At 32.4% G+C, this 16,905-nt stretch overlaps 1 protein-coding gene across 1 annotated transcript; it reads right to left on the bottom strand.

Annotated features, from left to right (window-relative positions):
• Positions 1–205: 205 nt before the first annotated feature.
• LOC107449068 (uncharacterized) lies at positions 206–13,751 on the bottom strand. The gene is made up of 4 exons (XM_071182238.2): positions 13,590–13,751; positions 7,021–7,102; positions 3,494–3,540; positions 206–1,710 (listed from the first exon to the last, which is right to left on the bottom strand). The coding sequence occupies exons 1-4, from the start codon at positions 13,624–13,626 to the stop codon at positions 1,559–1,561; spliced, it is 318 nt and encodes a 105-aa protein (XP_071038339.1). The 5' UTR covers positions 13,627–13,751; the 3' UTR covers positions 206–1,558.
• Positions 13,752–16,905: the final 3,154 nt, after the last annotated feature.

Consider the following 16,905-nt stretch of genomic DNA (forward strand, 5'->3'; position numbering starts at 1 on the left):
TAATTTTAATTCACATGCTCAATAAAAACTACTAAAGATTGCTTAATTCAGTCAATTTTTTACAATTCTTCAAGTTCAAACAGGCTAAGTTATTGAAAAGTACAATTTAAGGCAACTTTTTTAAAAAAAAAATTGATTTATACCTTACGGTATCAGGAATTAAATAAATCTAACTAAAGGTTTATTATGACCACAATGTTATAATATGAAAAATACTTCGAAGTTAGTAAGCTTGAGTTAAAACAACATTTATGTGTATAAATCCTTATATAATATATACTTATTTAATTCATTTTTTGCGTAGACATGTGCATGCATTTTTATAAATTGTTTCTTTTTAAAATCTGCAGAAATATTTCTTCCATTTTCCAATTATAATTGTTACGAAATAAACACATCTTATAGATTATAGAGATTTGTTAATTTACTTAATAATTTAAATAAGCTCGATACTCTTGTTTCTCTAAAAATAAATAAAATGCAGGGTTAAATATTTTGTAAAAAGCATTTTGAACCGACCTCCAACAGTAGTCTACTTTTCCATATAATTGGATATATGCAAAACATGGCATTTTTCGATTCTAGGGCTAATCAGGTTTAATATCCATGCCTGACGTCGCTTATAACTATTAAATTAAATCACATGGTTAGGAGTAATCACTTTACTTCTTCTTGAGCAGCAAGTATCCAATTTACAGAATTTCGAAGTCTGTGTAGATAATATTTCTAGCCATAAATGTATTCCAGAAACTTGCAGAATCCATGCCCTCTCGAATATGGGCAGTTATCGTGCAAAAGAAGATCCAAAAATATCAATCTAAGATTTCTAATTCTTTGGCCAGTTGGAAAGTTTATTTCAAGATAAATTTCGCTATAATAATAATTTCATAACTTTCAGTAGAGGTAATTAAAAGTTTAGAAATGAATTACTACATGTCATCTTAATGGTTATGTTTAAAAGCGAAAAATACTACATCAAATTTGAGTTCTAACTACACATGTGCGCACAAATCTTAATGGAACCGATGCAAAGAAAGCAGGTGCATTATTTCTATACTGCTAGATTTAAATCCTTTATTTATAGGTTTTAATGCTTTGCTTCCATGATAAGATGTTTTAAATTTCACTAATATAGTATAATTAAATTTACGCGTACTAAATTTCTGGATAATTCAAATGGAATCCAAATTTCTGCCAAATTCTGAAACCCAATTTTTATGTTAGTGCATAGTATGCCTTAGTTTCAAAATTTTCAAAAGTCATAATGTAGACCGAGTTGCTCAGGGGATGGAGTGGTCACCTCCCAACAAGTATAGCTACATAACTCATATCGATATGTTGTTTAACACCGACGATAAATTAAAATAAAATAGTCTTAATTTCCTTGAAAATTATCGCAGGAAAGCATTTGTCTTTAAATTCTTGTTTTAAAGTAAATATTCCAATGATGTATCGTATTCACTACAGTTTCGTTAGAAAGCTAAAAGGATGGGTAAATATAGGTTGGAAAATTTTATCCTTCGAGCGAATTGCGAGAACAGATAATGCACAAAAATTTTCAATCCATGAGTTCTGAGTCTTTATCACAAATCTGTCCTTCTTCACTCGTATTATCACACGACATTTTTAAGCAAAAACAACATAGCAAAACCACAAAGAAAAACACAACTCCTCCTATTATAAAAAATATCTCTGATACTTCTCCAGATCCTGAAATGGGAAAAAAATCTATTAGATTCATAAAACGATGTAGAAGACGTGATTAGCATTTATTCCAGGTTACTGTAATTTAGAAAAAAAATAAAGTTTTAATGTTTTATTGACTGTAAGGTAAAATTAAATTACTTGCAGAAAAAAATTTAAATTATGTTAAGATCGTTTTAAAATACTTTCATACACAGCCAGAAAAAAGTCTCAGGTATGTTTCAGAAATAATTCAATATTTTACAAACAAAAAGAATTTTACAGCATCGTTTAAATCACTCATTAGAATGTCAAAAATTCCGGATGAAATTCTGGTATAATGGATACTTTGGATGCATCATCCGTAAAACCCACTTTATCGTAAAATCCATTTTTACCGTCAAATATTATACCTTTTCCTCAGTAATATTTATTTAATTAGAGTAATTCAGTAGTTTTTCGGTAATTACTGTTGTAAAAATTTAGATATATCAAATTCTTTGTTCCGTAACATGCTCCGGTAAAAATGGATTTTACCGTCGTAAAATCCATTTTTACCGTCAAATATTATACCTTTTCCTCAGTAATATTTATTTAATTAGAGTAATTCAGTAGTTTTTCGGTAATTACTGTTGTAAAAATTTAGATATATCAAATTCTTTGTTCCTTAACATGCTCCGGTAAAAATGGATTTTACCGTCGTAAAATCCATTTTTACCGTCAAATATTATACCTTTTCCTCAGTAATATTTATTTAATTAGAGTAATTCAGTAGTTTTTCGGTAATTACTGTTGTAAAAATTTAGATATATCAAATTCTTTGTTCCGTAACATGCTCCGGTAAAAATGGATTTTACGGTAAAAAGTACCGGCATGGTGAGTGCCAGTACTTTTTACCGTAATTTGATCCGAAATTTTCTACGTTGTAGAATATTGATTAAACTCTCAGTAGAATTGTTTTATATTTTTAAAAGATTAATACTTGCTTCAAAAATCATTGTCAAAATGGAAATTCTAAGAAGGTACAAATCAGGGGTCACAGATTAATATTTTAATGTGGAAGGATACAAACATTATCGTTATGAAGCATATGAATATTAATTCTTTTTAAGTCTTTATATACAGAGTTATACTAGGACAAAGCGTATATGAAAAAATGGTGGCTTCTTCTTTTTACAACTGATTGGTGCTCCTGATTTTATTTATTTTTTTCCATTTCTTCTCTTGACTCCATATTTTTGTAATTTATTTCTTTTTGATTACATTCACTTCCTTTCTTCTTCCGGTTTCGGTTGAATTTCCCCCTTCATTCACCGTCCTTTTTTCCACCATTGCAACTTAAATTCCCTGATGAAGGAAAGCTCGTTCTTTCCGTATCGCGTGGTTGTATTGTACAGTATATGGTTTCTCAATAAATATTCCTCATTTTATGCATCCTTATTGAGATTAATCACAATAACCGTGAAATCAAAATTGTTAGATCAAAATTGTCTGAGTTGTAGTTATGGGACATTCGTAATAAAATTCTATCACCTTTGGAAATTGATCTCCAATGTTTATTGAATGTGATGCACTCTAGATTTTTGTTTTTGCTCTGATGAAAATAGGAAATATTTTCTCTTTTTTTAATCTATTTTATTAGATAATAAGATTGAATTTTAGTGCGCATCAATGTGTCAAAAGTTATTCATTTATGATTTTTGCGTGTGTATGTATGGGTGCAGTTTACAATAACTTCCACACTGAAAAAAATTACTTTTAACGTTTCACTAAAAATACTACTTTAAATGATTAGATTCTTTAAAATTACCTGATCTAACTATTCCGTTTGTCCTTGTACTTCTGCCTATTCCTTTGCTAAAAAACGAAGAATAAGAATAAATACTCAAAAATTTAAATCTACTTCTAATAAAATACCATCGCAACTTTTGTGAAAGAGAAAACACCTACTTACAAAAATGAATGCAAAGTATAAATTCTAAAACTTGAAGAAAATTTCTCAATTGAAATATCCCGTTCTTTACGTAAGGAACAATGACAAACAATGTCGTTAGTTTTTTGTCAGAAAAGTAGTCATTATGATTGAAATTTTAAGTATGACTCATAATAATTGGTGGGTTTCGCTCACCCATTAGAAGTAAAATATAAATTTAAAAAAAGAAAGCATTTTACTGATAGTTTTGAATCTTTCAAATTATCACTGTAAGAAACTGAATTTCGTAAATTCACGTAATTTTCCGCGTTTTTGATAAAAACGTTGCCTGAAAAATGCTTTAAGCGATCATTTTGTCATATTGCTGGTTTGAAGATACGAATTTCGTCAGATTCTTTAGGCTTAATTGAACGAATCATTGATACAATTTATAAGATTGCTCAAAGTGAAATAAAAAGAATAAGACTACAGGAGTAACTTTTCCTCACCCAGATATAAACGTGGCTACTCTGGCAGTCTGGGTACTTCTAGCGGTCAAGTTCATTGACATTTGTTTCATTTCGTTATACGGTAAATACGATTTTGAAATCAAATAATATATGTTAGTGAACTAATAAAGAAAACACTGAGCTGCCACTCTAGTCAGAAAACAGTTTCATCATTAATTACGGGATTTTCGTCGTGAAATTATTGTCAAAAATAATGAAATGCAACTCATAAATTGCTGAATGGTAAAAAAAAAAAAAGCAATATGCTCGTATATTGACCGAAATTGACGGAAATTTTCAATACTCGGACGGCTAGTTAATAAGGCTTAAGTTATTGTCAAGTGTGACATATACGGTAGTAACATTTTAAAATAAACTAGTGGGCTGCGCCCCCTGCTCGCTAACACTCGCCAACCCCCGCAAATTGCTACGCAATCTTATATGGTTTGCTTCGCAAGCCAAGCTCGCTTCGCTCGCTACTAACTTAGGTACATTGCAAATACACAAAATTCTAAGAATTTAAAACAATCATTTAAATCCATATAACAACTTTTTTTTAAAAAAAAATTACATCTTTTTAGTAAATACTGAGTCATTAAAATAAATTTGAAATCAAATAAATGACATGTAATTCGTTAAACCTATTAGAAATGTGCTATAGTATAAAATCTTAAAGCGTAACAGCACGACTTAGACTCATTTTTCAATGAATAACTAATAACAATAATAAAACAAATAAATTCGTGACATAAATCAAAAATCGTCAAATAAATTCGTAATATATAAATTCATGAAAAAAGCGCCTTCGACAAAATACTAAAATAGAGATCTATCGACAAAGACTACTCACTTCTGCCTAGTTTAAGGTTATTTCAGTTTCCGTTTTTAAAAGCGCTATACGTTGAGCCACCTCAGCTAGATTAGACATGTGACATTTTTAGCGGCAATCATTGGTCGATTTTCTAGCGTTGCCATCGGGGAGATGTAATGAGGCTTTTTTTTTGTCACCGTGTAAGAGAAATACATATATAGATATTGATATTTCTCTTTCATGCAAAAATATACTGATCTTTTCGAAGTAAAAGAACGTAACAATATTTGCTTTTTAATTAATTTATTTACTTTTTAAAAAAATTAATGAAGATTAAGAAAGTTTATCACTTGCATTTAACAAATGGTAGGTATCAGAAATTGAAATTTAGTATCAAAATATCCTTCAGATATCAGAATGGCTAGTTAGTCAATGAAAAGAAAAATAAAGTTTAAATCTGATGACAGACGTTTACACTGTTAGAATTTTCATTCCAAAATTACCATAAAATAACTGGCAGTAGTCTGTCCTGCAAACTAACCACAAATTTTACGGTAAAATTTTTTTTTACTCTAACGGTATTGAAACCGCTTAGAATTAATATGGTTAAAAAACCATCATTACAAAACTACGTGGTTTTTCAACCATTCACAACTAGCATGGTTTCAAACCCGCAAAAAAGTAATTTAACTGTACATTGCAGTTAGGCTTTTCGTTAGGTAATGTGCATTAGAGTTAGGTTGCGGTTGAGTTGCATTTTATTAAATATACCGTGGAATGTGGCTTAATTAGTTTATCTGGTTGTTTATAAGCAATGAAAAATAATCGACATTTTGTGCTAAGCAGCTTTGTTGTGCTGCCATCTATGTGTGAATTAGAGTATCGTATTCTATCCGTTCAGGGTAACAAATTGTAAGTGTTGAGCAATAGGAACTCTTTATGTGTTGAAGGGAATGGAGAAATATTGTAGTGTTAACGCTGGGATTCGAACCCTCGTTCTTTTGCTCATGAGATTAAAAGATTAGCTCCCTCCGCTACAATATATACACAGCTGCAAGGAATGTAGTGACATAATTAGGTGGGCCTAGTTAATGTGATAAAATTCTGACTGTTTAACCGTATTAGGTTAAAGCGGTCAATAAACGTTTTTTTCCCTCATATTTAACAGTATGATCAAAATCTAATTTATTGTGATTTGACTATTTTGTTTGAATACCGTAAAATAGCAATTAAATAAATTGTTATTTAACAATTTTTTTCTGAAAAATTTCTAACAGTGCACTACTTATGTTCGAGCAATTTGTTTTTAAAAAATGCTCGATGGAAATTCAACGCGTGTTAACCTCATTCGTTGAATTTGTATGGAACATTTTTTTAATCTGGTTTTAAAACAGTTTCCTAGGTTAGAACTTAGGCGCTAACAGAATATTTATTCACTAATACTTATTTTATATTGCATTTCTTTAACAATGTGTATAGGGTTATTTAGCTTTTGATTAAATTCGTATCTTCAATAGTGAGTAAATAAAAATGTCCTCATTTTGAGAAAATATTCACTTGGAAAATTTTCCAGAAAACAATTTATTCAAAAATGAGCGAAATTTCGTGAATTTGGAGTAAACTGTTTTTGCATACAGATCAATTCGCATAAAAGAAAATAATAATTTCACGAATTAACACAGTGGCAAATTAACATGTTTGTCCTCTACTCTAAGGGACACATAGAAATAAGACACACACTCTATTTAAGGGTCAATTTTGTTTGTCCCTGTCACTTTGAATGGGAGTTTTAATTTGTAATGAAATTAGAGACAGATTTATCCAGGGGTATTGGAAAAAGTTTCAAGAAGTATGATAGGGCAGGAAAAACAAAATAAAAATTTAAATATTCTTGGTTAGTATGCCCTCTCTTTTAATGGTTACTGCTCCAGGGCGAAAAAGAATAGTGTGTTTGAAAAAAGTAAGCCATGGCGTTTCCCATTAAAAGAAATTTCGCATAATTTATAGTAAGTTGTTTACAGTTTTTTCATAAATTCCTCAAGTTTCATCTACTTAAATTTTTCTGAGGAAATTGAATGAACCCTTTTTTAAATGGGTTTACTTACATACTGTTTCCAATATTCGAACTTCCTCCTTTTCCTTTCGGTCTACAAGATACATTTTTTGTTACTATAACCAGGAGAAAACCTATAAACACAAAAATAGACAGTTCTTTCATTAAAAAAAGCAACTTAAAGTTGATTTCAAGTTAAACCGATTATTCAAAAAGAAATTTATGAATAAGAAAAAGCCTATAAGGACATAAAACTTCATTTCACTGGTTTTCAGATTGTTTAAATTTACAGCTAGCGCGTCCTTATCTCAAAATTGCATATTTTTCTTTAACGCATTGTTATAAAAAGAGAATTTTTAAAAGTGGAAATAGTAAAATCATATTTTACTTTGAGTTTATTAATTACAGTTAATATCATTGCTTCTCTCTATTTCAAAAAGTCATAAGGCCGGCCAACGTCGCCTTTCGGGTGTTCAACTTAACATTAAATTTTGTTTTGTTGCGTAAAACTGTAAAACTTGGAAATTTTAAACTGCAAAGTTCTATAAAAATGTACAGATAGTAAAATGAAAGAAAAAGAATTAACATTTATTAATTAGTTCAAGAAATAATTATTGTTAAGCCTGTAAGAAAAAAAATCCTACGGGCCACTCTATAGCTCGCAGGAATGCAAGTTCACAATTGAAATTTAATATGCTATAAGAGCGCTATTTATTTATGAACTCAACACAAAGATTTTTCTAAAATTTTCAAATTGTTCAAAAGTTGTAAGTGCTTTTTGACGAATTTTTTTATCACTTTTTTTTTGCTTTACGTTGAAGTTTGCTTTGCTATACAAAATCTATTAAAACTTTAAAATTTGATATTACAAAAGTAAGTAGAAAAAAACTATAGGGAGTATAGCGGAATTTTAAAAAAAAAGATTCGACAATTAGTCCTAGAATTATTAACTGTTAAAATTTTAAGCAAAGAAATACCATGTTCGGTCAATGCGTGACCCGTTGAAATGAAACCATTGAGTTAAAATTTGAAGAGCTGAAAGACCCGTTTTAATTTGTGAACTTATTTTATTTATTTTTTATTTTTTTTGCAAATTTTGTTTCTGAACTCCAATTTTTTCGAGAAGTTATTGCAAATTTTAATTCTTTTTCATGATTTTTTCAGCATTTTTTGCTCCAAATATTAACCATTTATCCTTTGTTGCAGAAAATTTATTTTTCCCACACGAGATCTTTATTTTATAAGCTCACGCTCCAATAGATGTTAATCAAAAGTAGCAAAAAGGAAAGAGAGGGGAGATAGATTACATGTTCCCAAATAAAAATCTTAATATTCATAATGAAATTTTTAAAGATGAAAGAAAAACTTAATAAAGAATGATAAGCACCGTTATCTATTTGAATTGCCATAACTTTCGTCAAAAAGTAAAATTACATGTCATTTATTTCTTCGTATTGAGTCACACATTCAGTGTTCTCTAGGTTAAACACTTTTTTAAAGTTCAAATGTTTATTTTTTAAATCCTGCCAATTATACCCTTCGTTATGATTAACATTCTAACATAGTGTTCACTCTCTAACTAAAACAAAAAAAAATTATTAAGCTAAATAAAACTCATTTGACAATTAGTGCTAGTTTCCCTAAACAAAAGCACCGAACCAAGTACCTAAGCGAAAGCACTATATATTTTTATACCGTATAAATTCTTTATACTTAATAAATGAATCAAACATTTGTTTGAAAGAAGTTTATGAAAATTTATCATGAATCCGAGCTCACCCGAAACCTTTTTACGGTAAACGAGCCCTGACTCGGACTGTCTCATCTCTGGTATAGCCTTGGTATTTCTCAAGGGTAAAAAAAAAGCCATACTACCCCTGTACACACCAGCAAATCAAATACATCCTAGAATGCTTTATTTTTACTCCGAAGGTGACGGATACTTCATGGACGATAATGCAACAGCACATCGCGCCAGATGCGTACAAGATTGGTTCAATGAACATCTATCTGACGTCCAACACTTTCCTTGGCTAATCCGGGTCTTAATCTAATAAAAATATATTTGCGACATATCCAAAAGGCACATCCGATAATAATCTCCTCGTCCTTTTAATGTACAGAATCCTAAAGCCTAAATCCTAAAGAAATGTACTGCTCTAGAATCTGCACCAACTTATGCAATACCTGGTTATTTTCTGAACCTAAATTCACTCCGGAAAGAAATGTACTCCTCCAGAATCTGCAGCCAACTTATGCAATACCTGGAATTTTCTGAACATAAATTCACTCCGGAATGAAATATACTCCTGTAGAATCTGCAGCCAACTTATGCAATACCTGGAATTTTCTGAGCATAAATTCACTCCGGAAAGAAATATACTCCTGTGGAATCTGCAGCCAAACTTATGCAATACCTAGTATTTTCTGAACCTAAATTCACTCCGGAAAGAAATGTACTCCTCCAGAATCTGCAGCCAACTTATGCAATACCTGGAATTTTCTGAACATAAATTCACTCCGGAATGAAATATACTCCTGTAGAATCTGCAGCCAACTTATGCAATACCTGGTATTTTCTGAACATAAATTCACTCCGGAAAGAAATGTACTCCTGTAGAATCTGCAGCCAACTTATGCAATACCTGGAATTTTCTGAACATAATTCACTCCGGAAAGAAATATACTCCTGTAGAATCTGCAGCCAACTTATGCAATACCTGGTATTTTCTGAACATAAATTCACTCCGGAAAGAAATGTACTCCTGTAGAATCTGCAGCCAACTTATGCAATATCTGGAATTTTCTGAACATAAATTCACTCCGGAAAGAAATGTACTCCTGTAGAATCTGCAGCCAACTTATGCAATACCTGGTATTTTCTGAACATAAATTCACTCCGGAAAGAAATATACTCCTGTAGAATCTGCAGCCAACTTATGCAATACCTGGAATTTTCTGAACATAAATTCACTCCGGAATGAAATATACTCCTGTAGAATCTGCAGCCAAAATGCAATACCTGGAATTTTCTGAACATAAATTCACTTCGGAATGAAATATACTCCTGTAGAATCTGCAGCCAACTTATGCAATACCTGGTATTTTCTGAATATAAATTCACTCCGGAAAGAAATGTACTCCTGTAGAATCTGCAGCCAACTTATGCAATACCTGGAATTTTCTGAGCATAAATTCACTCCGGAAAGAAATATACTCCTGTAGAATCTGCAGCCAACTTATGCAATACCTGGTATTTTCTGAACATAAATTCACTCCGGAAAGAAATGTACTCCTGTAGAATCTGCAGCCAACTTATGCAATACCTGGAATTTTCTGAATATAAATTCACTCCGGAAAGAAATGTACTCCTGTAGAATCTGCAGCCAACTTATGCAATACCTGGTATTTTCTGAACATAAATTCACTCCGGAAAGAAACGTACTCCTGTAGAATCTGCAGCCAACTTATGCAATACCTGGAATTTTCTGAATATAAATTCACTCCGGAAAGAAATGTACTCCTGTAGAATCTGCAGCCAACTTATGCAATACCTGGTATTTTCTGAACATAAATTCACTCCGGAGTGAAATATACTCCTGTAGAATCTGCAGCCAACTTATGCAATACCTGGTATTTTTTGAACATAAATTCACTCCGGAAAGAAATATACTCCTGTAGAATCTGTAGCCAAAATGCAATACCTGGAATTTTCTGAACATAAATTCACTCCGGAATGAAATATACTCCTGTAGAATCTGCAGCCAAAGTGCAATACCTGGAATTTTCTGAACATAAATTCACTTCGGAATGAAATATACTCCTGTAGAATCTGCAGCCAAAATGCAATACCTGGAATTTTCTGAACATAAATTCACTCCGGAATGAAATATACTCCTGTAGAATCTGCAGCCAAAATGCAATACCTGGAATTTTCTGAACATAAATTCACTTCGGAATGAAATATACTCCTGTAGAATCTGCAGCCAAAATGCAATACCTGGAATTTTCTGAACATAAATTCACTCCGGAATGAAATATACTCCTGTAGAATCTGCAGCCAAAATGCAATACCTGGAATTTTCTGAACATAAATTCACTCCGGAATGAAATATACTCCTGTAGAATCTGCAGCCAAAATGCAATACCTGGAATTTTCTGAACATAAATTCACTCCGGAAAGAAATATACTCCTGTAGAATCTGCAGCCAACTTATCGAATACCTGGAATTTTCTGAACATAAATTCACTCCGGAATGAAATATACTCCTGTAGAATCTGCAGCCAACTTATGCAATACCTGGTATTTTCTGAACATAAATTCACTCCGGAATGAAATATACTCCTGTAGAATCTGCAGCCAAAATGCAATACCTGGAATTTTCTGAAAATAAATTCACTCCGGAATGAAATATACTCCTGTAGAATCTGCAGCCAAAATGCAATACCTGGAATTTTCTGAACATAAATTCACTTCGGAATGAAATATACTCCTGTAGAATCTGCAGCCAACTTATGCAATACCTGGAATTTTCTGAACATAAATTCACTCCGGAGTGAAATATACTCCTGTAGAATCTGCAGCCAACTTATGCAATACCTGGTATTTTCTGAACATAAATTCACTCCGGAATGAAATATACTCCTGTAGAATCTGCAGCCAACTTATGCAATACCTGGTATTTTCTGAACATAAATTCACTCCGGAAAGAAATATACTCCTGTAGAATCTGCAGCCAACTTATGCAATACCTGGAATTTTCTGAACATAAATTCACTCCGGAATGAAATATACTCCTGTAGAATCTGCAGCCAACTTATGCAATACCTGGAATTTTCTGAACATAAATTCACTCCGGAAAGAAATATACTCCTGTAGAATCTGCAGCCAACTTATGCAATACCTGGTATTTTCTGAACATAAATTCTCTCCGGAATGAAATATACTCCTGTAGAATCTGCAGCCAAAATGCAATACCTTGTATTTTCTGAACATAAATTCACTCCGGAATGAAATATACTCCTGTAGAATCTGCAGCCAAAATGCAATACCTGGTATTTTCTGAACATAAATTCACTCCGGAATGAAATATACTCCTGTAGAATCTGCAGCCAAAATGCAATACCTGGTATTTTCTGAACATAAATTCACTCCGGAATGAAATATACTCCTGTAGAATCTGCAGCCAAAATGCAATACATGGAATTTTCTGAACATAAATTCACTCCGGAAAGAAATATACTCCTGTAGAATCGATGCCCTCACGAATACGAACTAAAAAATACTTATCTAAGGTTTCTAATTCATTGGAAACTGTGCATAGTTGCTAAAAAGTGACGAAGAGCTTTCGAAAAACAGCATTAATCATCATCGAAAGTCTGAGTCATACCACGGTCCTCTTCTGTGTTTGAAAGAGACCACGTGAGAATATTAACTTTTTCTGGATATATAATAAAAGCAGATCTTCGTTGACTTGCTTTATTCTAAAAATACCGTGAAAAGTTCCTTTAGCCGCATCTTGAAGAAACTTCGAAGACAAAGGTGGTTATAGAGGTAACTCTGGAGAAATAACAAAAAGTGCAATCGACCAATCAAAGTGTTTTCAAGCGAAAGCAATCAATCAATTAAAATGTTTTTACAAGAAAACAGACTTCATATTTAGTAGCTAGTGATCTGAAATGTGAATACGCTGACTGTTTTTATTTCCCTTAACTTGAGAAATATATTTCTTTTTACTTGCCGACTCTTCTAATTAACTTCTATTTTTAATTAGAATTAATTTGTAGCACCTAATACGATGAAAAAAATTTAAAAAAAGTTTTCATGCACTTCTGTCTATTATTGGGTAAGAAACCTCAATGCAACTTAATGCCTTATCCAGAAAACGCTTGATTTGTCCTTATTTTGTAAATCAGCCTATTTCAATTGATAACTTTAATCGCAAATACAATACTCAAATACATTAACAAAAAAAGTTTTGTACTTATTTTTGTAAACTCTTTTGTAATGATCTTTCTTATTTTTGTAATTTATTAGAGAATAATTAAGTTTTCATTAAAATTTAAGTAAATGTATAAAAAAAGGTTTAAAAGAATAAAGATAAATATTTTATAACAATAATAAGAAAATAAATTTTTTTTCACTTTAACATTAAACTTCTTTTAAAATGTTTTTTTGCAGTGCTGGCCGTTAATCATTGTCACAATTACAACACAATAAATTAGTAGAATAGCATTACAATAAATTAACAGAATATGTAATTTATATAGAAAAAAATACAATGATTTCGTATAAAAGTAACTATAACTATAGTAAATTATATTAATTTTATTTAAAATTTAGAGTATATAAAGTCGTTTAATATTTCGGACAGCTTAGAAATATTCAATTACCTTTTTAAAATATATATATATACATATATATATATTACTTATTCCAAACTGTCTCGACAGTTATCATAAAATCAAATGTTTGGAAATTTTCAGTTTTAATAATGTGACCTAATTATAATGTTGCTTTCAGAAATAAAATTATTACAAAAAGACAACTAAAGTTGTAACAACTGTTGCAATATAGAGAAACAAATAAGCAATTTTAAAAGTCATATCGATATCACTTACCTGCTATCATAAAATGATACTTGAGCGTTCGTTTCATCTTGAGGGTAATGAGATGCTCCTCATCTTTGCATATTTACTCTGTCTGGACAAAACAAATGCGGCGCCAAGAGCTCCCTTGCGAGAAATGTTGCTTAATATCAACGGTTTTAACCTTTAATGCATAGTTTTACTTCTAATTAACGCAATGGTTTTCCATAAATACCTTTTTAGCTCGAAGAGATCACTACGACTGTCTTTTTTTAGAGTGGAACCAATATTTATCAGTTGTAACGAATTAAATCTTATTTTATAACAATTTTTATTTTAGAAAAAGTGTGTATGTTGCTTATGTTAGAAGTGTGTATGTTAGAAAAGTGTGTATGTTGCTCACTTAAAATTATGTATGTTGCAGTTTATTTACACAATGAGAAAAAATTCTGCTATAATTACCGTTTTACCATAAGGTAATTTTACTAGAACCTTATAATAATAATGATAGTTTGATAGTTTTGGGGGAAAAAATCATAATTCTGGTTAATGAAACCAAATTATACAGTTGCGGGAAGAGTAGATATCGACTATGTCAACTGTCATCTATGAAAAGGTACCCCACCATAGAATCGAGTTAACATGTCTTATATACTAGTGAATTGTAGTTATGATTTTGTAGTGGTAGATACGCTACAGTACTCCCCCACCAGAATTATATCTGCGATAGAATTCGATGAATGGATACCACTAGTTGAATCATTGCTGCTTTCGTGCAAAGCCGGGAGAGCTGTATTAAGATCACCGTACTTTTTTAGTGCTGAATGTGAGAGGTGTTATTAACTTCACGGTCGTAGTCGCTCCTATATTGCCTTTAGCAGTCGAGTGTATGCAGGCCGACGTTGTGTGCTCGAGACTGAGTAGCAACAGTGCGAGGAGGTGGATAATGTTGCAGTTACAAGTAGCAAGTCAACTGTTCAATGTGGACCATCCAGATGTAAGCAAATCCAGATAAAAGTGGACGTTTTTGCCAAGGTAGGTGTGTTCACATCACGTCCGAAGGACACCAATGTGGGAAGAGTAGATATCGACTATGTCAATTGTCATCTATGAAAAGACTATCGACTATGTCAATTGTCATCGTAGTCGCTCCTGTATTGCCTTTAGCAGTCGAGTGTATGCAGGACGACGTTGTGTGCTCGAGACTGAGTAGCAACAGTGCGAGGAGGTGGATAATGTTGCAGTTACAAGTAGCAAGTCAACTGTTCAATGTGGACCATCCAGATGTAAGCGTATCCAGATAAAAGTGGGCGTTTTTGCCAAGGTAGGTGTGTTCACATCACGTCCGAAGGACACCAATGTGGGAAGAGTAGATATCGACTATGTCAATTGTCATCTATGAAAAGACTATCGGCTATGTCAATTGTCATCGTAGTCGCTCCTATATTGCCTTTAGCAGTCAAGTGTATGCAGGCCGATGTTGTGTGCTCGAGACTGAGTAGCAACAGTGCGAGGAGGTGGATAATGTTGCAGTTACAAGTAGCAAGTCAACTGTTCAATGTGGACCATCCAGATGTAAGCGTATCCAGATAAAAGTGAGCGTTTTTGCCAAGGTAGGTGTGTTCACATCACGTCCGAAGGACACCAATGTGGGAAGAGTAGATATCGACTATGTCAATTGTCATCTATGAAAAGACTATCGACTATGTCAATTGTCATCGTAGTCGCTCCTATATTGCCTTTAGCAGTCGAGTGTATGCAGGACGACGTTGTGTGCTCGAGACTGAGTAGCAACAGTGCGAGGAGGTGGATAATGTTGCAGTTACAAGTAGCAAGTCAACTGTTCAATGTGGACCATCCAGATGTAAGCGTATCCAGATAAAAGTGGGCGTTTTTGCCAAGGTAGGTGTGTTCACATCACGTCCAAAGGACACCAATGTGGGAAGAGTAGATATCGACTATGTCAATTGTCATCTATGAAAAGATTATCGACTATGTCAATTGTCATCGTAGTCGCTCCTATATTGCCTTTAGCAGTCGAGTGTATGCAGGCCGACGTTGTGTGCTCGAGACTGAGTAGCAACAGTGCGAGGAGGTGGATAATGTTGCAGTTACAAGTAGCAAGTCAACTGTTCAATGTGGACCATCCAGATGTAAGCGTATCTAGATAAAAGTGGGCGTTTTTGCCAAGGTAGGTGTGTTCACATCACGTCCGAAGGACACCAATGTGGGAAGAGTAGATATCGACTATGTCAATTGTCATCTATGAAAAGGTACCCCACCATAGAATCGAGTTACCATTTCTTAGTTACTAGTGAATTGTAGTTGCAATTCTGTAGTGGTAGATACGCTACACAGTATTTAAACCATTCATTAGGTAATTTTTTCCATTTATATGGTAAAGGTTCACAAGAAAACGAAATTCTGGTTTTCAAAATTATAGTTTCTATTACCACACATTTAGTAAAAAAATACGAAACTGAAACTTAAATTCAACTGAGAAAATGGCTATTATGCAATGTTCTAGAGTATTATGACAAAATCAACAAATTTGTCCGCATCCACCAAATTTTATCTCAGATTATAAAATCATATTTTATTGTTAATCGCGCATTGGTAAAAATTGCATTGCGCATTGGTAAAAATTATTAAGCTTTTTGGTGTTCCCATAGAGCTAGACGCATGGTAAGTTTTACCATATTCTGGTAATTTTGATCATGCTTTTTTTTCTCAGCGCAATAAGCCTGGATAACGATTCAAATCCTAAATGACGATTTAGGGTAAGCTGAAAAAGTAATGATTTGGGGAGAAAGAAAAGACTAATTATAATATTGGTGCTTTAGATGCAAATCTTGGGTACATTTTGAATATTCTGACAGGGAAGGTAATGAAGCAAAAAACGGACCATAAAACCTTTCATTGGTCTGCTAGTCTGTAGACTGTATTGTCTAATAGCAGTGAAGCCGAAAGTTTTTTTTTTTTTTTTTTTTTTGCATCGTAATCTTTAAAATTTTGTTTAATTATGGGTAGTTTGTCAATTTTTTTAAAGTGTTATTTGTCCTTTTATCAAAAAGCACCTGAGTGAGATTGTTTCGTTGCATTTTTGAATATAAACCTTTCTTACCTTGATTTATATTGTCCTGTATTCGTCCTTCTATATACAGTTGGTCAAATTTCAATTACGTTGTGTTTTTTCCAGGCTAAAACATTAATTTGTGAACCCCAGATTGTCCACTTTCTCATTTTCATTTTTGATAAGGATTCTAAAAATACTTATTAAGGGCTGTCTTTACGGAACAACCTGTATATATATGTAAACGCAAAGATTAATAGAATTCTCTTTCTAAAT

The sequence above is a fragment of the Parasteatoda tepidariorum genome, chromosome 4, assembly GCF_982258835.1.
Source record: "Parasteatoda tepidariorum strain Cologne lab strain chromosome 4, Ptep-v5.0, whole genome shotgun sequence".
Taxonomy (NCBI): Eukaryota; Metazoa; Arthropoda; class Arachnida; order Araneae; family Theridiidae; genus Parasteatoda; species Parasteatoda tepidariorum.